Source organism: Morone saxatilis, unplaced genomic scaffold (genome assembly GCF_004916995.1).
Source record: "Morone saxatilis isolate NCDOM2014 unplaced genomic scaffold, NCSU_SB_2.0 Contig23, whole genome shotgun sequence".
NCBI classification, from domain to species: Eukaryota; Metazoa; Chordata; class Actinopteri; family Moronidae; genus Morone; species Morone saxatilis.
In genome coordinates, this window is record NW_023339796.1 from 15,591,371 (window position 1) to 15,614,352 (window position 22,982).

Below are 22,982 nucleotides of genomic sequence, written 5' to 3' on the forward strand. Positions count from 1 at the left end.
AACTAGTGACTACTGTTTCTTGACATATCTGAAGTATAGTACAGTGTGGTATGCAGTTGGAGTAAAACAAATATATATGCTAGAGTCAGATCAAACAGATCCATCTCATGATGGGCAAAAGTTTGTTGTCACACTATGTGGAAGCCAAAGCCAACATGGTACTGGTATCCCACGTATCCCAGTGTGAGGTATGTCACAATACCAACATTTTAAACTACAATACAATATTAGTATGAAAGAAAATGATACTCGATACCTTGTTTCATACCACAGCTAAAAGATAAAATGTCCTAGGCAATAGACACACAAATTAGGATAATTAATAAATAAATAAAATAATGGTGCTTGTACAGCAAAAGTCACATATTGAGGACCAGTTGATTTTCTTCATTCTTCATTTGTGCTGCCTTGGGTTGAAAATCTGATTATAGAGCTGTTTTTGTTATAGCTTTGGTACTTTCAATACTATAAAATGTGCCATTTTTGTTTGTCATCACTTTGAAACATGTGGCTACTGAAAAAGTATCAAAGTGTGGTGCCTGTGTGTGTGTGGTCGATGATAGATTGCCTCGCCTGTGTGAAAGATAGATAATCATATCAAGATTAGTGAGGAGCTACTAACCTGAGATCAGGGATACAGTTGATGCTGAAAATAGATTGAGTAAATTTCTCAGCCTTCTATGTATTATAAAAATAAGACGGCCATTTAGTCTAGCCCAGGGAAGCCTATTTTTTTTTTTTTGTTCCTGATAGAATTATATTAGAGGAGGTTTACCCTTTACTATGCTCCTGCTTGAGATACCAGAAATATTAGATCTTAGACCAGCTATCTAATTTTTGAGAGGTGAGACACTCATCAGGTGTCATTTCACACAGTGTATAATTTATTTCTTTGGTAATGAACTACTTCTTACTCTATGCAAACCACTAAACCAATTTTGACTTTTAAAGGATGGAACAAGCGGGTGGATTATGAGCCAGGGACTGGAAGCAGGCAGCTGTTTCCCAAGATGCACCTGGAAACGTGCGGAGGTCCCCTGTCTGGCGTGAAGGCGATGGTAGAGCTGCAGACCAACCACATCGGGAAGGGCTGTGACCGTGAAACATACTCCGAGAAGTCTCTGCAAAAACTCTGTGGTAAGTAGATGAAAAGAAAACGAGAGAAAAAGTTGAATATATAATATTGAGTATTAAAAAAATGATGGATTGAAATGGCTTGTTGAAATAGTGAGCAACTAATAAGAGTTGAGGACTATGAGAGAGCAAAGGGTAGTAATAATAATGAGAAAATTTTAATTCAAATTCAAAATTACCTCTTGACATCTTAGCCTCCACAGTCTATTAGTGTGCCATTTTCCATGCCATTTTAATCCTGCAGAATGTTTTGAAATAATTTTTATTCAAAATTTTACACTGTGACATGTGATCATTATTGCTTTCCATTTATGTCCTGGATCATGGCTTTGCACTGTAAAATGCAGTATAGAGTACATGACATGAAAACTGATAGTTGACTGAAATTATAATTAACTGAAGAAAAATCAAAGTCTTTTGTGATGGGCACATTAATCATTTTCATTATTATCTTTTATTTATTTATTTATTTATTTTAGTCATTAGGTTTATGGATGTAAGTTGTTCATTATACTGTGTCTTCTGAATCAGTGAATCTCAAAACATATATGTTTGGTATGCTACAGTATAGGGTCCACACAAGTCTTATTTTGATATATATTAACCATTTCTAATCTCTCACTGATTTACAGTTACATTTGTTATATCGACAAACAACATTAGATCATGAACTCACATATGCTGACCTCTGGTACTCAGAGAAATCGCAAAGAAATAAAGAAAGTTGTGGAGAACAGTTTCTCACCAGGTTGATTGCAGCGATCTTGACAGTTTCGTATCTTCTGATTGGCACATCCAGGTGCAGCATCAGGCAGCACCGACCTCCTTCCTGCCCCCAGCCCTTCCACAAACTGGACCGCGTCTCTGCTGACTGATAGTGGCCGAGACAGCGACCTCATCTACACATTCGACGGGCGTCAGGCTGCTAATGTTCCAGATCACGTGGTGCCCCAAAACCTGACAGACCAGTTCACTATAGCAACATGGATGAAACATGGGCCCAGTCCAGGACTCAGAGCTGAGAAGGAAACCTTACTGTGTAACTCTGATAAGACTGGTGAGAAAACGATTTCACACATGCTCACTGTTCTACATTTCCACCATCTAGCATGTTGGAGAGTGAAAATTTAAAACAAAAAAAGATTTGACCTTTGATTTTCTTACATTTTAGCAACATTTCTGCTCGTACTTTAGGGTATTAAACTACTTGATTCTTACAACCCTTTTAATGAAACATTTAACACTTTGATTTCCTAGTGTCTTTAGAAACATACTATGAACATAACAGGATCAAAAATATCCTTTAAAAATAACAAGATAATTAAGCCTACAACCCACAATGGAAAATGCCCTTTGAAACTTTTTTCCCACTGCATGTCTGAACTGAGCTGCCTGAAGTGTGTAATTAAGCAAGCCATCTGCACATTGCACGCTCTCACAATGGTCTCACAGATGGCTTATTAGCTTAGGAAATATGTAGTCTGATCTTGTAATGCAAAACTGCAGAGTAGTTTGTGTTAGACCATCATAATCTTATAAACCCTTTTTTCATTTGCAACTTTTTGCTTAAGGTTCCAGTGTAAAGGCTAGATTAACAAAACTGTATGGAAAAATGACCATGTATTGTATCCGATCATGCCTCAGGCTGACGCTATAATTAGTATTATTACCAACTTGTTTCTTATAACATGTTCAAAACCCATAATCACATTTATCCGACTAATTCAAATGTTCTTTAGTACTTTTTTAGTTATTAAGGAGCTCACACTGTGACATATTGTGGTACAATTTAACACTGAATCATTTATTTAGATATGAGAATGGTGAACTCTGATATCCTGATATGAGACTTTTGACACAATACAAATGATAATACTGCTCATTACAAAAAACACAGAAATTGTCTTTAAAAGGCAAGCACTAGCTAATCACTAAGGAGTTTAATTGCCATCAGCCACCAGTCGAGAATGAAAAAATAGACATACCAGCAGCGTTCACTCTGTGATCACACTCACTAGACCCTTTCTGCCATGCTGACAGCTGTGTTTCGATGAGGGAACCCATTTATACGAGCTGAAAAGAGTTTAACACAGCTGTACTGTTTAAGACAGCTTTCTGAAAAAAACCAATAGCCTCCAAAAGAAAACTTAAGGAGTAGTGGTAACAGTGTATTGTCCTTAAGTAAGGGGGGCATATTCTTGTTGACCGATACACTGTATAATGTGGAACTATGTTTAAATGTTTGCACGTGTTTGTGTCTTTGTGTGATCATGTATGTCTGTGATCTTCCTGTTGCAGAAATGAACCGCCACCATTACTCTCTGTATGTTCACAACTGCCGCCTGGTGTTTCTGCTTAGAAGAGATTTCACTCAGGTCGACACTTTCAGACCCGCCGAGTTCCACTGGAAACTGGAGCAGGTGAAGTGTGTGTGTGTGTGTGTGTGTGTGTGTCTGTAAATGTGTGTGTGTAAATGTGTGCAAGCTTGTCTCTGTCCTGTTTGAGTGCGAGCATAGATTCAGGGTGATTTTCTACAGCAGGTGAAGGGCTATCATTATTTGTGTAGTGAAGGGAGAGGCTCTCCATTCTAATTACCGGAGGCCCTCCATCACTTTCTTCTGCTCGCTGCAGGAGATAAGAAGGTAGAAGACACCGTTATTCTACACACACATATACACACACACACACACACACAAGCATAGACCCAAATTGGAAAGTCTGTTTAGTTATGGATAATAGCTCACCTAGCAGCAGATATTTATTATCTGTCATGCTTCTGGAGAGTTGTTGAACTAATTTGCAGTGAAGCTCACGGTTTCAATCCTGTAGGAAGCCTTTGAAAAAAAAAAACGTGACACCATATGAAGTTACTTTAGCTAGAAAGATGCATATAATAAGATTTCCTTGCTGAACGTTGCACAGTGATTTTCCTACTGGAATTATCCTGCAGATGTATACATTTATTTTTACAGGCAGGTATTTTATCTAAATATAAAGATAGAAAAGTCCAAGTAACATCTTATTTTTTTCCACTCCCTTGAAGACATTACAATGCAGGGTCACCCAGTGACTGTGGCACTGGAAGGATTAAAGGTCTTGAGAATCATCGGACTGAAGGGCATCTAGTCCCTCCAGCTCAGCAGGCAGTCACTGAGCAGAGAAAATCCTACTGTAAACAGAAAATAAAATCCCTGGAGTCAAAATGATTTCCACGATAAGCCAATGAAGTCTCTTGCACGGGAATCTCCACTTTCCACTGACTCTCCCCCAGCTAATGGATGGTAGATGTAAATCTAATTTAATTGTTTACCCCTGCGATTCAGCATATATCCACCTCATACTGAAATTATTAGAAAATGCTTCATAATTACAGCAAGCTCTCCAGAGTTTTTGCTCACTAAGCTGATTATCAGAGATTTATATTTGAGTCTTTCTTTGTGAGTGAGCTTATGCTGTGTGACCATGCATCAGCATGTGTGTCTACTCTGAAGACTACTTATATTTTGGAATTTTAAGGGCAGGTTTGCATGGAAAATTACATACAAGTCTTACGTTTATTGTGTTATGCAGTCATTCCTTGTTTGCATGCAAACATCCAAGTGTGTTCTCTTGGCATTATCTTTGCTGGTACGCTGTGTACCTTCCAACCAGGTGGTTGTTTGTTTTAGGTCAGAGGTAGATTGAAAAGTTCTTCTCCACAGAGGTAGATGTGACAAAGAGAAGGGCAGTCAAAGTAGCAGGCTGCTGAGTTCTCTTAGCAAACAACCTCAAGACTCGGTTCTATTTCAGTCTCGTGTCTTCTCATTTTCTCTCTTTCTCTTATTATCTTTCCCTTGTTCTTTCTCTCTCTATCTCATACACACAAATACAGTAACATAGATAGCGGGGATCCAATTTGCTCCTTCGGTTTGATCTTGAGAAGGAGTATGGAGGAAGCATGCAGTGCAGTCAGAGAGAATATGTAATGAGTTACTCACCAGTACAAATCACTTGTGCAGAGACTGTCATTAAATAAAAATGGAAACTGGTCTGAAATACCAGAGGTTAACAAAAAAAATGACATCACACAGATACCGTGCAAGATAAGGGCAAGAATGGACAAAGCGAAGGAAAACAATAGTCCCAATAATCTCATAAATGGCTATTTCGTGGATCTGTGAGGTAATAATATGTTAATGATTTCCATCATTTTCAAAAAAAGAATTATTTGGCAAATGTCTGACTATGCACTTAACCAGGGGTTTTACATGCAAGAGGAGTACATTAAAGAGACTGGTTTTGTGTGAATTCCTATAGTTAAGAAAACATGTCTCTTCTTACTTCTGAGTGTAAGAAGAGACAACTGTTCTTTGAATCTGAAGAACTATCATCAAAACCTAATATGTGCCTAATATGTGCCTAATATGTGCCCTGAAGCAGAACACCGTATTTCAAAGAGAAGTAAGCACAGTGTCAGCAGCAGCCTTCTATGAATAAAATAATCTATTTGGATTTTTTGAAGATCCCAGAATACTTAGTGGGCTGTATAACTCAGGGTTTTTATAGTTTTTAATTATTCTTTTGTCTTAAATAGATGACCGTATAATGTGGTTTCTCTATTGTGATTTATAAAATCCATTATTTGCTTTTATCAACAAAAAGGACAAAATTACTCCTATTGCCAGAGTCAATAAAGTTTAGCACCTGTGCCTGCCAACATGTTATACGCAGTGGACATAAAATATAGTCAGTAAATGTTTAAGCTTTTTCTCTGCAGACATTTTGACATGTCATAGCAGCCATTCCATATAGATGACCTAGTTCCAGTTCCTGATGTTGTGAATGTTGGCTCATTGCAAAGGTACAGAGCCATTGTTAATGTAATTAGTTACACCTGTTTCCTGATATGACAAGTTAGGGGCATTTCACTGAGGGATTGTTAGTGCCATGGACTACATTATTTGTTCCATGTTCCATTGTTCCTTCCTTTTAATAAAAAAATAGTTTTTAAAAAATCATCTACATTTGATTTACAAGCATATTGTAGCACAACAGTCTAAAGCTAAAAAGCTTTGTAGATACAACAATTATAATCTTGTTTATATGTAATTACTTTTTAGGCCTCTCTTGAGATCTTGATCTTAATGAGACATCCTGAATAAATAAAACTTAAGTAACAAACTAAATGGCTAGAAAATAAAAGTGAGTGTATCATATCTAATGTTAGTGGTATACTTTATTTCCACACATTTCTTACTTCCTCACACCTTTTGTGCTTTTTCCTTTTATGTAACACATTGTCTTACTTACTATTTGAAATACATATTAATGTGTTCTTGTTCAGTATCTTTGTTGAACTAAGGAGCAGCTACAGTGCCTTGTGGTGAATTATGAGGACAAACTCAGAGAGAAGTAAAGACTGTTGAAAAGGGAGTGTGGTGGATTGAGGGAAGAAGAGGAAGAGGTGGCTGTGGGGTGTCACAGCTGCTTCTTACTGTCCTTGTTCCTCCAGCACTTAGAAAGGACACTCAATGGCTTCCACAGCAACTCCATTTAGCTCTATTGATTTTGCAATTCTCACCCCAAGAGAGGAAGGGCAGAGAGGGATGAAAGGAAGCTGGCAAAGAGAGAGTGAGAGAGAAAGAAGCTTCCATTTTACATGTCGATCGAACACATTGAAGGAATGTCACATCTGACAGAAACCTTTACACACGCATCTGCAAGAACTGACCTGTTTGTGAGTGTACATGAGTGAGTAATTGAACACAACCATGCACACACACACACACACACACACACACACACAGAGGATGTCTATTCTCTTTTTCAGCCTGGGTAATGGACTAGAGGATGGATCACTCCTCTCTACGTACATTATTCACTCTCCCTGAGTCTGGAGAGGCTATCAGTTCAATCCAGGTGTTCAAAGGGTTTTCACTCACAGTCGAAAGGTCTTCAAATCCACTCATCTAATGTCCTGTAAGCCAAGGATGGTAGGAATGTGTCAACCATGCAAACAAAGCCACACTCAGGAAAGGGAAACCTACAAAGTCACTAAACAAAAATGAAGCCATTAAAGAAGAAGCCATTTTTTTCTGTCTGGGCCTTTTTGTGCTATACCTACAGTTCACTTTTGAACAGTTTGCCCAGCTTAGCAAGATCAAGCAAAAACGAATGTGCAGTGTGTGTGTGTGTATGTGTGTGTTTGTGTGTGTGTGTGTGAGAGAGATGTGGCATTGATTTGAATCCTTACAAAAGAGGTTTTATTTACTCACAGCAGGGCCCTTATAGATAGAGTAGGAAAAATCTATGTTAACAGAAGGGTGAGAGTTGAGACAAATACACAGTATTTTTCTCAGCCGAGGCCTGATATTTTAAAAAAGATAAGTCAATCGGCCAAAGATTTATTTGTTTTGGCAGCTGTTTCACATTTCACAAGTGATACGTTATCAGAGATAACGTATCACTTGTTGTGATTCACAGATAAAATTTCCAAATTCACCAATTACACTGCTCGAAACAGCTGCAGATCGCCTGCTATTCATCATTTATGTCTAAGTTCGATTATACGGACTGAATGTTGGAGTAGTACAAAATCACCCACATTGCTTGTCTACACAGCATCTACAATTATCTGCCTGCTATTACCATGTGTGTTGTGCCATGGCTTGTTCTCTGTCCTGTGTTGATTAGAAGCCCCCCTTTGTTTCTGAGGAGATTAATTGGATGGTGTTGGTGGTGGTGTGTGCATGTGAAAGTGCATGTTTGTTGTAGATACCAGAGGAGATTGAAGTTCCTATTCAGAGTTATTTAGGTGAATCTCTACACGAGAGAGACTGAGTGATAAATGCTACAGTTCAGTTATTTGTATGCGTGCAATGCTCATAATGTTAAGGATGCAGCTAGCAGTATAGCAGTGCACATTAGAGTATGTTTTTAAAGGTTACAGCAGAGAGTATCAATGAGACCGCAGGAGGGACAAGTTTGTACAGGTGAAAAGTAATCTTGTAATAAAATCTCCTTGAAGTGATCTGTTTTTTGTTGTAAAAAAGGCTCAAACAAATCCATATCGTCTTTCAGTCTGCATCATGTGTTCTCTGGCCTTGCTGTGTATATTTGCTTTTCTGTATTAATATTTGCTATGAATCACTCTAATTTTGCAAGTCATCCTATTACAAGGACTCAGTATGCTGCATAGTTTAGTATAAAAGAGCACAAGCTGGCAGTGATGAAGCACACATTTTTGTGCTTTTCAGTAAGTGCAAAACAGAAAAAGACAGAGAGCAACAGAGAAGATATTGAGCATTGCCTCTAGCGTATACATTTTCCGTGTGTGTGTGTGTGTGTTTATTTTATTCCTGGCTTTTATTTTTCAAATGAACTCATTTGAGAGCTCAGCTGTACTTTTGTTTCCTTTAGGCACTTCCTGTGTTATTCCTACAGTATGTAGAGCTGATGCATCTCTCTAACTGTGTATGTCTTTGCAGTGTTTATGTGTGTGCACTACAGACTACAGTTTGAGGTAGTGACTTAATGCCACTATCTGCTACTTAAAGACCACTCAGAAGACTAGTGCACTATAAGCACTATATGAGCATTCAGTCACCACACTAATGTATTGACAGCTTGTTTTTTCCATCTCTCTCTTCTACTTGACCTTTCTGTCTCTCTGTCTCATTGCCTATCTGTTCTACTCCTTCTCAAACCCCTGTCTTTACTTTAGGCAAGAAAGGCTTTCCAGGCTGGCCATTTATTTACAACTTAAATAATTCACTGATATTATATCACTGCATTAACCAAGTAAGAGCCGGTGAGACTACAGAAGAGACAGATAGACAGAGAAGACAGACAAAAGAATTTCAAGAATCCTGCAGCAAAGCATAATTTCAAAGCAGACCTTTGACTTGAAGTGGCAGACGTGTTTTGCATTCCTATTTAATCTTTTGCCTCACATCTTTCTTTGTTTAGCTTTTTCAGTTGTGTCACTGACATGAATCAGATGCTGCAGATAGCTTCTCTTTATCAACATACTTTGGCAAAACTTCTGAAAGTAGACCTTGATGCAAAGTTTAGATAACTATATTTTTCTTTTCAACTAGTATGAAACTTTTTTCTTACAATTGTGAATGTTTGTGCTTATCATAAACGGTACTTTTGTATGTCAGGGTTTATTTTATGCACATGCTGTTGAGCATGTTAGCAAAGCTCTTTGCCTTACTTCCCCTTTTCTTTCTTGTACATTTTTTTCTATACTTTTTTCTTTCTTTCACTATCCTTGTCATTCCCTACCACCATACTGACACATAATAGGCTGGCATCAATAATGCAGTGCCACAACAGTGGCAGAGGAGAGGAGAGGAGAGGAATGTGAATAGGAATAAAGAAGATGAAGAGGCAAAGAAAATAAAGGTGCAGTTTAGGAAAGAGTGATGAGGTGGAGGTGAGGGTAGCAGGAGAGGGGAAAAACAGAAGAAAGTAGTTCAAATGGAGGGGAACAGGACAGATGAGAGGAGAAAAGGGTTGTAGTGCCTAGAGGCAAAGCTTCAGATTTCAAACAAAGAAATTATCTTGTGAATGCTAAATTCACAGAAAGTAAGAAATCAATATGTTTGTAGAGGACAACAACAAAAGAATATTGTCAACATACAATGGAAATTCCTGCACCAATCATTACTAATCGTTATACTCTTCACATCTGCAAAAAGCTTAATAGTCTTGTCCTCACAATCTAAGGCCAAAGCAAAAATCAGTGGTCTAAATGTTCATCCCCCTGGGCGGTGCTCCTCACATGAAACACATCAGAACACCATTATATGTGGTTTGTATCCATATAAAGAAATCTCCTCCCATCTCAAAACTCTCCAGCACATCAATATAAACGTGACCCTATTAAAGGGCTTTCCAGCATCTAGCAAGAACGTCCTCATTATTCTGTTTATGTCAGCAGATTCAAAATGTGCCATTGCCATCTGTGAATGTTTGGTTTTCTCCCTAGCAAGATGCACACTGAGCCAATCTGGTTTATTACCTGAATCCTATAACCTATATTTGGCACAAAAAAGACTTGGGACTGTGCTCTTTGTTAGTAGTTGGTCTAATGCAGAGCAGGCGGTTTTTTGTTCTTTGGGTGTCAACCTGAATTCAGCCTCCAGACTGTATTATATTTTTTAGGTCCAATTGGCTCTTGGATCTTCCTTCTTCCGTGCCCATGTATAAGATGTAATAGCCTCTCTTAAATACACCGTAGCAGATTTCCACAAGATAGACGGGCTTATCTCTGGTGTTTTATTCTCAGCAATAAAACACTTCTATTGCATGGTAATATACTCAACCAAGGGAATCTGGCTCAGTAAGGTGTCTGCAATCCGAATCTTTGAAAGGATGGGAGACGGTTACGGATATAAAGCAATGATCAGTGTCTATAAGTGTCTGGATATCAACTGTACGGTCCTTGATCTCGGCTTGGGCTGTATAGCTGCAGACCAGTCAGGGTGCCCAGGTGGTCATAATGTTATGGCTGATAGGTGTATATTTTTCTATATGAGGAACAGGACAAAATGTGAAGCTTTGAGTTGAGGTGGCAGGTGACATGTCAATAGTACAGTAGGTTAGGGTTAAGGTTAGGGTTAGAAAGAAACTCAGACAGAAGTGCATAGCAACCCTCCATATCTGTCATTGGTTTATGCAAAATAAAGAAGGGAAGAAGTTGTGGATGAATATATAGGATGAATAAAACACCTCTCCTGGACATCTCCTTTATAGTACACCTTTTTTTCAGGACAGGGAAAAGCACAGGTGAAACAAACTTTGTTAATAATGGCTCAGTAAGCCAGCATGCACAATACCAGGACCCTGCTGCTAGCTCACCCACATTGGCATGCAGTCGTTCTTAATGTCACCAATTACACCTGTGCTTTTTCTGATATGACATGTTAAATTGTATGCTAGTAAAAAGGTCTGTTTAGAAAATCTATTTTGAGCGTACTCGCACATGTTTTCTCTTATTCTTGAAAGTTAATAGTGGGGGATCTATGCTGGAAATGACATGGTGTCAACAAACAATGACTACGTTTAGGACAAAATATTCCATTTGTTTGCAAGACGATTAAAAATTAGACTAGTAGTCCTATTTACATGCATCTGTGCGTACTCTGATTAACAGTTTTTTATAATGTTTAAAAATAGTTGTGTTTCTCCCTCCGACCAGAAATGTGGGCTTTTCTTTTGTGCATGCATCTTTCTCCAGCCTTGCAAACTGTTGGTTTGTTTACACACAAACACACAGAGATGACTGTAAACAGGAAAGAGGTCGTGTGTCACAAACTGACGAAAACACTCCAAGTGAGACCCACTGAATGCTCTGTGTACATGTACGGAGAATGCTCTTCAAACCTGAATAATATTATCGAAGTTATTAGTCACAACTGTGCCTTACAAGTCAAAATGCCAGTTGTGGAAAAGGCCTACAAGGTTTAACAAAACTAATAAGTCAGTAGGAGACCTGCCTGCAGAGTGAGCAGAGGTCTAATCAGACAAAATAATTAAAAGCACCTATGTGAATGTGTGAGGGATGTTAATATGCTTTCAGTCAGTTCTTGAAAGAAGGTGATCTGATTTTGTCTATTTTAAGTCCTGACATAATCTTCTGTTCTGTGATGACATAGTTAATGTACCCTTCATATTAGAGTATATACTATATGAATTCAAAATGGTCCCCTAGATATAACATATTAGATGATGTGTCTTAATATCAGGCATATTTAGGAACCATTGTCTGAAAAGCAACTGTTCATTTTGTCAAGAATAGTTTGTAGTTAGCGGAACTTCTGCTCCATTAGGATGCAAATCTTCACCACACTGTAGCATTCTGGGTGATAAAAGTAAGGAAAGATACAGTTTTCATCGGGGGAAATGTTATAATTTTCCACACTTCTCTCCAAGTAGGCCATGTTTACTGTTCCTTAGAAGGGTAAGGTAAACATGGCCTCTCAGAGTTTTTCATGAATTACTGTCTCCCTTAGTTATTTAACTAAAGTGGTTTAATCCATCAAAATGGTAAAAATGACAACTTGGGAAGTGCAGGAGCAAAAATTATCACTATCCTCTCACTGTGAGTGCATCATGTGAACCCCGGGGGAAAGTACTTCTCAAAATATTCTGTTTTTGGTGTTTGAAAACAGCAATTTAACTTGAATGGAAGTCCAAAATGAAAAAAAAAAAACTTGTATTTTAAAGTGCATCTACATTATCAGGGACATGGCCTCAGTGTCTCTGTGCCTCTGCTGCTCTCTCTCTCTCTCTCTCTCTCTCTCTCTCTCTCTGTTGTTGGGTTATTCTGTTCATCCTAAGCAGGCCTGTATGCTGCTTGGGGACCAGCTCATTACAGCGTTTCAGCATTCATTGTCTTGTTACCCTGTTGCAGAGGAGGAATACTTTCAAGCTTCCACAGACTAATGTGCCTTCAGACAAGCAATGTGTATACAAGCATGCCTCAGCAGCAGAAAGAGTACTGAGTAAGAGTAGTGCTGATGCTGTCTACTAATGATGTGCGTGTGTGTGTGTGTGTGTCTCAAGTTAAGTCAGCAACATAAACAAATCGAGTGCTGGCTTCAGGGCTTTAACTTTTCTTAATTACAGTAGTCACATACGGTGTGTGCACATAAATGATTGCCAAGCCACTCAGTAAAGTTAATCTGTAACAAGATGACTTGGCAACAATGTTTTATTATTTACAAGTTATTGTGTATTAAATTATTAAGACAGTATTTCTATTAATTGGCAGGTTCAGTGCCTGTGACATTGAATGATCCCTTTGTGCTTGAATATTCGTGCAATGAAGTCTGATTGTGAGCGACAGAAAGCTCCTAGTAAGGCTTTTTATATGCACTCACAGTGCATACATTTCTAAACAAGCATATGAACATAGAGGACATTATTTGTTCATGCCCTGTATTTCTGCCATTCAGTCCAGCATCAGTTATCAGTTATTGCACTCAAAGACACAGACAGAGAGAAAGAATGAGAAAACACAAGAGATTAAGGGAAAAACAATCAGTCTCCCTGTGTGAGAGAAATAAGTAATGTAACTCTTGTTGCCATCATATTTACATACTGCCTGAACTCCATGAAAACGTTTCTTGTAGTTTTTCTGGAAGTGGAGCTTTATAGTTTTTCTTATCATTTCCCAAATGCTCTTTTAGCCATGCTGGCCCAACTCAACAAATACTCAACCACTATTGGGTGAATTGACATGAATCAATCACAGGAAGCAGTGCATGTTTTTTTCCATGTTACTGTGACAGCCCCTTGATGTAAACTCTTAGTCTTGTTTCCCACATGATGGTATGAATTTTTATCTAGATTTTTTTAGCTCTTATTGTAGCCCAAAAAGATAGCAGGAAAAACGTCATGCTTAACCAAGAAAGCTGTAACTAATGTTACCAAAGTCCAGCAATTTTACAAAGATCAGATTCTTCCTATAATTCTACATTTTCAGTGACCTCCACAGGCAGCCAGCCAGCCAGTGTCTAAATGAAAGTGGCAATTCACATTGCCTGTCTAGTCCAGTACACATACAAATCCTAAATGTGAGCTGATGAAACTTAAATACACTGTCATTGTTAATAACACATGCTTGGAATTGTGGGATATCTCAATTTATGTATATTACAGGAATCTGAAAAACAGACAAAGTTATACTTTAGGTTGACCCAAAAGTGTAGCAAAACATTTTATTCACAATTAATTGCATTGCATTGTAGCTACAGTCAGATGATACTGTCAGGCCTTAAATCGTGAGCTAACTAGTTATCCCGATATTTGCTGTGAGGTAGCTGCTGCGGTGATACTGTGTGGGAGGGATGTCTGGGATATCCCTTGGGAATTTCTTTTTCTGTATTTCCACAAGCTCCACAGCACGTTCTAAATCGAACTTCCTGGAGATTCCTGGTTGCTTCTACACAGGTCTCAGCCCCATTAGTTCATATCACAGCTTGAATAAACTACCAGTGTGTGTGTGTGTGTGTGTGTGTGTGTGTCTGTGTGTCTGTGTGTGTGCATGTGTGCATGTGTGCGTGTGTGGCCACTGAGCCTTAGAAAAGAGATCTAACAAAATTAAAATCTGTCTGAACGTTGTATCCTTTCCTGTTGTTCTTCTCTCTGCATCTTAAATTAGCAGATATTCTCCTCTTCAGTGCAAATAAATAGTTTACTGTTAATTCAACCGAATCTTTCACACCAGACTAAATACAGAAAAGCAGATGCTGTGGCCATAAGAGGAGGACCAATGAAACTGTGCACTCGCAGTTTAAATGTTTTAAATTGAGAATACTTGCACATCTCCCTGTGATTCAGATAACAGGTACAGGTGTGTGTAATGTGAGACTGATGTGTTGTTGCTTTCAGGACCCCATGCAGTGTTGAATGTGTCATTCATCCTTTGATAAAATAGAAAAGAAGCACTTATTTCTGTTTAGCCATTTCACTGCATATAACATCTAAAACATAAATCTTACATCCATCCATCTTATATACCTGTTAGTCCTTTTCAGGATATCAGTGGACTGGAGCAAGGTACATCAGTCAATCACAGGGCAAATGTTGCATTCATGTCATATCAAAGTTACCATAATTACCAGTTTTTTTTTTAGCAATTTACTGGCTTTCATGTCAACATAATTACATTTGAGATTTTTCTGAAAAGCTTTGATGTACACTTAATAATACAGCCTGCCTGAAAAAAACAGATAAGCCAAAATAAAAAATATAAAGTGCTTTATTTTCAATGCATTTATATTTTTACGTTCCATGGAGAGAATGCAGAGTGACACATAAAGACAGGCTGAACTTATTCATGTGCATTTCTTCGGGAAATCAATGTAAAGATGGTGGGAAAATGCAAATATAAACTCCAGACAGGAAGGCCTCTGCCAGCCAGGTCAGGTTGTTCACAGTTTCTGTATTCTTGTTTTTCTGCCTCACTGTCGTCAATGATTTGAGAGCAAAAGCCATGTAGAGCTGAAACAATTAGTCAATTAATAAATAAATAGATTGACAGAAAATGTATTTTTCTATTTTGATAATGATGCAAATCACTTGATCTTTTGCAAAATTGCCAAATTTCACTGGTTCCAACTTCTCAAATGTTTTTTGATTGAGAATTAAGAAAATAATCTGCAGATTAATCGATAATAATGGTTAGTTTTAGCCCTAAAGCCATGCAAGCAAGGTAGAAAATAATTATATTTATGTGCCCAGATAGTGTGTGTGTTTGTTTGTTTGTGTTGATAGAGCAGCAGGAGGGAGAGAGAACAGGATGTGTCCTTACAAGTTCTCTACATAATCAAAGAAACTCGGGTCCTCCACAGCCGTGTTTGTCACTCATCCTGTGCCTTTAATGAACAGCTCATTAGACGGAAACCTCATTAGCTGTCTGACGACAGGGAGCAAATGATCCAGAGATGAGGACAGGAATTTGTTGTGTCTTTCACATTGAAGGTAGAAAGGCGGGGGGGAACATTCAAGGATGCACCTTCGGTCTCAGCATGCTTGGAGTAAACATACTCATCTTAATAACAGCATCCCTATAAACATAATCCTCCACGAAAAAATGTTCCTAACCTAAATAAGACCCTACAAAAAAAAGATGTAGTTGCTGGACTAATGTGTTTTTAAAGCTGCCCCATTTTCGTGTGTGCACAAACCAAAAATATTTTCTATTTGAATGCATAATAAGTGGACACATAGCAGAAAATACTGCAGCTTAATAACATGATAACCTCTCTCTCCCCTTCACAGATCTGTGACAAGGAATGGCACTATTATGTGATCAATGTGGAATTTCCTGCAGTGACACTCTTCGTGGATGGTGTGACTTATGAACCCTACCTGGTGACAGATGACTGGCCGATCCACACCTCGAAGATTGATACACAGTTAACTGTGGGTGCCTGCTGGCAAGGTCAGTGTGTGTGTGTGTGTGTGTGTGCGTGTGTGTGTGTAGGTATCTAAAAATATATAATAGCTTTAGAGTAATGCATAAATGTGTGCAAGTCATTAAAGAAGCTGAAATCAGACAGGAATGGAGTGCTATTACACTGTGTTGTTGGGATTGTTTACTGCTATACTATAATCTGACAGTTGTTTTATGTGCAGCAGCGTTTTCAGCTTCAGGTTCTGGCTTTTATTTGCTCCCCGTAAAATGAAGAAATCAGTTATTTATTGCTCTATTTCCACCAAAAGGGGCCTTATCAGTGCAGGAGAAACATTTATTCTTCATGACTTCATTAGGAAGCACAGTTGTTTTTCTGTTACGTAATTGATTTATCACTGCATATTGATGGTTACAACTGCTTTAGTATTGTAAAAGCTTGTTGTGAAATAAACAAAGAGGTAAAAAAAAAAGAGAGAGATTAAAAAAAACACCAAAACACTTGTGGCTTTACAAGGACACTCTGTGTTCTTCTTTCCTTTAATTTGTCACCCATATGTAATGTATACCGTATATATGCACACCTCAAGGTAATTAATCTACTTTTTTACAGCAGACCTAATTATTTCATTAGGTCAGTACAGAGTACCGATCTGATATGTGTATTTAAAAAAATATATTATTATTTTTTAACAAGCATTGACTACTAAGCCTCTATGATTGCTATCACTCTTGAATCCATGTATCATTCATTCTTTGGTTTTTCCATTTCAAAACTGTTTTTGAGACTGTTTTTATGTTTTTCTATAAAAGAAATTCCCTTTTCCTGTTTTAAAACCGAAACATAGTATTATTTTGTTTGTGTTGCTCTTCACCGGGTGTCTGAAGGGATGCCTTACCCTGACCCCTACTCCTCCACACACACCAAGCACTTCTGCTTCGTTCTCTGGACCTGGACTGGCACTTGCCGGCGGCATCACTGGACGGTCAGCCCTCCACCCTGCCACCACTGAAACCAAGTAGTCCTCACTGCATTTAACGTTTTTCCAAGCACAGTATGTGTGGAAGGGCAACTCGGTGGCAGCCCTCCCTGCGGACACCAGACATGTCTCTGCTAATGTCTGCATAGCCCAGAGACATTTTGGCAGCAAAGACCAGTTCCAGGAAGAGTGACCCTGAGCAGCAGCACAATCACACTGACAGCCGAAGGGGTCAATGTGATTACTTGGGAAACTATAGCTCACAATCTGCTATATCAGCGCCACTGTTGGCTGTTTCTTTTACAAACCAACCTGAAGAAGAACACAGACACAACCAGAGCTACACATAATACAGCCACTAAGCTTGACTCAAACTGTTGTCTCATTGTCTGCAACTCATTGTCCTTCAGGATTAACGTCCCATTTACCACGCATTTCATTGAAAGGTTTTAATGGAAATTCAAGAAGTTTTGATGTTAAGGATGGATGGATTGATGTGGATCTGGAAGAAGGTGTCACCTCTTAGGTTGTGTTGAAGGTTGGGCAGTGGGAGACTCAGTGTGGGGCTTCCGTCTCTGGTGTGTTTTCCACCCGAGCTGCTTACAGGCCCCTAGACAGTACCTAGGATGAGATGTGGAAGAGGTATGCGCCTGATTGAATAGGAAGGGATCAAGTGAGAGAGGATGAATGGATGTGGGTAGGAATGAGCTGAATGGATGAAGGGAAGGGAGGGTGGGTCGAGAGAAATGAGGCCAACAGGGCAGTAGGGGGTTGACCAGGTATAAGTAGCTTGTCAGGTGATTATAAGTGTGTTTGAGACGTGGCCCTGCTCCCGAATCTAAGTTAATTAAACTTCATTTACTGAACATTGATCAAATTAAGGGCCCCATGTCGCTTTTTTCCAAGCTACAGCAGCTGATATACCGTCAAGGCTTTCATCATACGGTAGTGTTTCATCTAAACCTGGCTGGAAAAATCACCCTCCGCAGGTGCTGTTCACTGTCAACTGGGGGTTAGACTGGCCAGAGTCAACACTGACAGGTATCAGTGGTGTCAGGTCCGGATCCGCTCGTGTATGTGTGCAGGGGCAGCCCACCCTTCCTGCGGACACCTGGAGAAGAGCAGCAAAAACAAATTATCACAAAAACAGAACAAATTTATTTTTCTGTTTGTTGATTTATTTCACTTTGCTTAACACAGAAAAACATTTTGTTTGTTTGCTTTCCATTTTTTCCGTCCCCTCCTAAAACAGAAAAACAAAAAGACAATCCTGTTTTTTGGCTTTTCCAATTCAGTTTAGAAACAGAAGAACCAGTGGACGAATGATTTGTGTATGACATATTTAGTATTTTGATCAGAAAAATAATTACTTGGAACAGAAACAGAACTGAGAACAAATCAGGCAATTAATCTATACTTAATTAAAGTTAAGTTTGATGAAATAGAATTTCACAGTTTGTTTTTTTTTCTTTGCAAAGGACAAAAATACCTGGAAATGGATGGCAGCATATGGCAAACAGAGAAAGTGTGTCAACAACAGCAGCCAAATATTACAGTTGAAGCACAGAGTGAGAAAGCAGCAGTCTTACTGTTAAGATAAATAAAGAGATTAAGATTTATGCCTCTGGGCTGTGAGTTTTACTTCTTTGAAATGGAGAGGAACTAGCCGAGTGGGTATCAAACAAGAAATTCTGCGTGTCAGTTTCAGCGGCAGGGAACGAGAGAGGGTAGTGATCACTCTGGAATGGATAAGAGCTACCCTGCTGCCCTGTTTATGACTTGAATAATTATACAAAAGTGCTTGACAGGAGGGTAAAATAAGACAGTAGTGGTACAGCTTGCCTAAATCATGCTCATAACACTTACAAGCACCATCCAAAGCTTCAATCCTGATGGCATTTTGGTTGCCGTTTAAATTTCTTTTCATCCTGTGCCTGATTGCAATTTTCTTTTTGTCGTCATCATTTTCTTCCTTTCTTCATACAGCCCTCTCTTTCTGCCTCTTTCCATGAATCTCTGATTGTGAGAGAAAGCCCTGAAGGAAGGATTAGCTAGAGTGAATGGAGGACAACTTTGCCAGCTATTACATCCCAATGAAGCCGCTTTAAGCTTCACTAAGCCGCAACTGATAACTTTGCAGGCCATTAGCGAGCAAGATTGCCTTTCAGCCTCTCATTCCTTCATCCCCTTTCCCCTACAATCAACAACATAATGATGAGACATGTGGAATGAAAGACATTCAGACTGTATTTTCACTGCCCTGAAAGCATAAGCGAAGTTGTGTGTTCTCGCCATACAAGGTTAACAACAGAATGCTTTGGTTGTTGTTGGAGGTTTTCTGTAGCAATAAGCTGTTTTTTAGTTTGGCTGTGAAATGTGTGTTTGCCATCTCATTTCATGTGCAGCAGGAAAGTGGGTGTGCAATTTCAAAGCAACCCTAACAGTACAGTATACAAATACTTAACCAACGCAGCACAGTGTAGGCAACAAGAGCCTGGGGTAATTTTATGTCTATAATGAAAGGCATCAGTCAACATATACCATCAGTCAATTTTAGGTAATTTGCAGCTGAAGTAGAAGCACAGTGAATTGGGGAAAATGCAGTCACATTTAATATCCCAGTGCTTTGCTACAAGCATAAACAATATTTGCTTTCAAATTGAAAGCAATCCACAAAACCTTTCTCATTTTGTCTCGTGAACACCAACTACCTGCTTACTACATTAACTAATAATATTAATTATGGCTCTGTTCCATTAAGGTGCCCCAGTAATACCATTAAGCTAGCATGTCCAATAGAGCCAAGAATTGGAACACCTAAATTAATGCAGAATTTTTCAATGTTACAGGGAACACTTGTGTAAGAGCCATTTTCTGAAATATCTCAAACCTATACGGATGTACTGAATTAAACTGATGTATTAAAAATAATCATATATCACTCTGGACCTCACACTGTATCTGAATGTCTGTAGCTGAAAGTAAGAAAATAGCAAGGTGAAACTCCTGTCTGTACATCCTTTAGCCATCCTTTACAGAGACAGAATATTTTTTACCAATACATTTATGCAACATGCGACATTTCCTCTTCCTCTTCTTCTGTCCGTACATTCATTTCTCTCTTTTATGAATCTATAAAAACATATATGCACGTCTAGACAGGCAATCAGTATGCAGTGATTGAATCAAAAAGGCATTGCTTTGATAAAAACCTTTCAACAATGCATTTGTCAGAGAGATAAGGAAAGAGACTAAAAGAGCAGAATAAAGAAGAATATTTTTACATTTCGAGAGAAAGGGAGGTAATGGACGCTGATTGGGATAATTCCTCACTCCGTTCCTACTTTCATAAACACACTGTTTACCCTGTCTGTTCCGAATGCATGGGCAAGTATAAAGAATAAGTATAATGATAAAGATTATATTCTTAGTTCTTGCAGTTTGTAGGTGTGCCAGAGCATACAATGTCTGATGGGCACAGAGGAAGTGAAAAAAAAACACAAGTTGAATTGTTTTAAATAAAAACAAAGATCTTTCTAATCAATTTTAGTTATTTTATGTTTGCAAGTTTGTAAATACAGAAATAATACAGAAGTACAGAGTTGGAGTGACTGTGCCTGAGTTTCTTTGCCACTGTTCCTACAGATTCCTCAGCCTGCTCTCATTCCCAGGTTGCTCTCATTCCCAGGTTGTCAAATACAGACACTAGCAGTGTTCAGTTAGTTGCAGTGTGCAACCTCAACCCTAGAGAAATAATTTCTACTGGTTTGTGGTTTGTTGTAGTGTTGTTTATGCTGTTGGTCCTAATCTTGGTTCTTGGTACACATTTTAAAAAAATTTGCACCTTTTGTTTATCAGCATCATCAGTGTCCACCCACCAACATATGACAAAGGGGACTGGTGCTTTGATTAAAAGGATAAGATCAAATCTGTAATCTGTATCAAAAACAACATTTAAGTTACTTAATAATTAACATGTTAATATTGTGGCATAGACAGACTCCGTAAAATGTGCAGTATAAGTCTCCCGTTGCCTGGCATGCTGAAGGCAGTTTTTTGGTGTCTCTGTGACAGGAACTTCTCTCACAGCTCTGCATGTATATACTCCTGTGTGATTCACATTGACAGAGCTGAGAGAGTAGATGCCTCCAGCCCCATGCTGGCTGGCTGGTAGCTGCTGTTCAGAATAATATCTGCTTCTGCTGTCTATCGTTCCCCTGAGCCTCGCTGTACAGAACAGTTAAGTACAGGGAGAACATCCAGTCTGCGTTACAGTGAGTGGACTAGTAACTTAAACAATTATTTAGTCAACATTACGGCACATTCAAGAGCTGACAGCAGGGACTCCTTTAAATATGTTAGCAATTTAATAACAAACACTATTCTGGTCCTCTGGTATTTAATAATACAGTTCTTAATGTAAAAGAGAGATATTTGTCCATTTTATTTTATGTTTATGCTTCATTTGATCATTATGAATCAATACCAATAATCTTGTTAAGAGGTCAAATATTTAAGTCAACAGAAATGCATCTTAGATCTGCCTAAATAAATGTGTAGACATGGCTACTTTCCAGGAGCTCATATTCTGCCTATGTAGCCATTTGTATTTGCCATTGACTGCTACAGTATATAGTAGAAATATATAAATATAGGCTGAGACACATTAAATTCTGGGGTTATTTGCATTAAAGAGAGCTGACCTGAATGTCACCTGTAGCTAGAGAATGTATGAGCCATAGCTGAGATAAAAGACACCCTGGAAGTTTTTTGTGTCAAAAAGACTGGACCTATATGATCTGGTGGAAATGACACACTTCATCAGAGGTGGTGACATTGTACCACAGGCCAGAGCACAGGAAAACCTGGTGCTATGTATAAAAAAAGTACACTCTTAAGAAGATGTCAGGGCTTGACTGAATTTGTGATGGAGCTGACCCCACAGACTGCAGTGCTGCGATACCACAGACTGTGCCAATGTTTTGGCTTGCACTAGAGCTTCCATTTATTTTGCATGAAAGGATGTATTTCCCACTCCCTCCAGTCTCTGTGGCAGCTGCAGAACATTTTAGGTCAAGCACACATTAAATCTGCCAAAATCAAATTCAATGGATAAACCTGACAGGAAGTGTCGAAATATATGCAGTTCTGCCAGGTGTTACAAGTATATCATGTAATATTTGGTTTGAGTATTGCAGACCAACTTATATTTGTGTGCAGTGCCACCTCAGGTAGCATTTTGTCTTCATTCAACAATATTACACAGTTGTTTCCACCTGCTTCCACAACAATTTAGAGTGGATGAAATACATCTCAAAATACAGAGATGCGATTATGAGCATCTCCTGCATGGTAACACTTTTTTTTTTAAGCCATCTGTACCAAGCAGTTTGAACGTTCCCATCCTAAAATTTGAAAATTTACATTAGACATGTGGAAAAACTGTAAAAACACAATGTCAGTGTGAATGTGATTCAATTACATTTATTTTCTCTCTGAAACAGTGTCAGAGTTGTTTCACACACTTCTTTTTTTACCTCTACTGTGAACTTCAGGAAAAATAACTTTCTAAATTCTTCATAGCTTGCTCTCCACTGGGTCTTGTAAGCTTTTTCAGAAGCAGATTCACAGATGTTATTTTCAGCAAACTATGTGTACTTTTCCCTTTGGAAACATACGTAATGCATGTTGTTGTCTCTATAACTCTGCAAAGGCTCAGTAAAAACAGGTTTGAACCCAAAGGCACGATTCTCAGACCAGTCCGGTAAAATAAAAAGTTAAAGTTTACTTGAGGTTGAAAAACAAGCAGAAGTCAAAATCAGAAAGGCAGGGCAGATGAGGCAAACCTATCCAACTGAAGATCAGGCTAGAGAGCAGGAGTCCAAAAGGCAGGCGGGGGCCAAGCAAAGAAAATTGCTGGAACACAAAGGCAGAACCACAAAAGAAGACCTGACGGGGAC

The 22,982-nt window shown here is 38.6% G+C and overlaps 1 protein-coding gene across 1 annotated transcript in view; it reads left to right on the forward strand.

Annotated features, from left to right (window-relative positions):
* clstn2 (calsyntenin 2) overlaps positions 1–22,982 on the forward strand; it is a 128,509-nt gene that overhangs the window by 98,807 nt on the left and 6,720 nt on the right. Inside the window, exons 7-10 of the mRNA XM_035670105.1 lie at positions 952–1,137; positions 1,934–2,191; positions 3,433–3,554; positions 15,910–16,072. Coding sequence (XP_035525998.1) covers positions 952–1,137; positions 1,934–2,191; positions 3,433–3,554; positions 15,910–16,072 — 729 coding nt within the window. The remainder of the gene's footprint in view (positions 1–951; positions 1,138–1,933; positions 2,192–3,432; positions 3,555–15,909; positions 16,073–22,982) is intronic.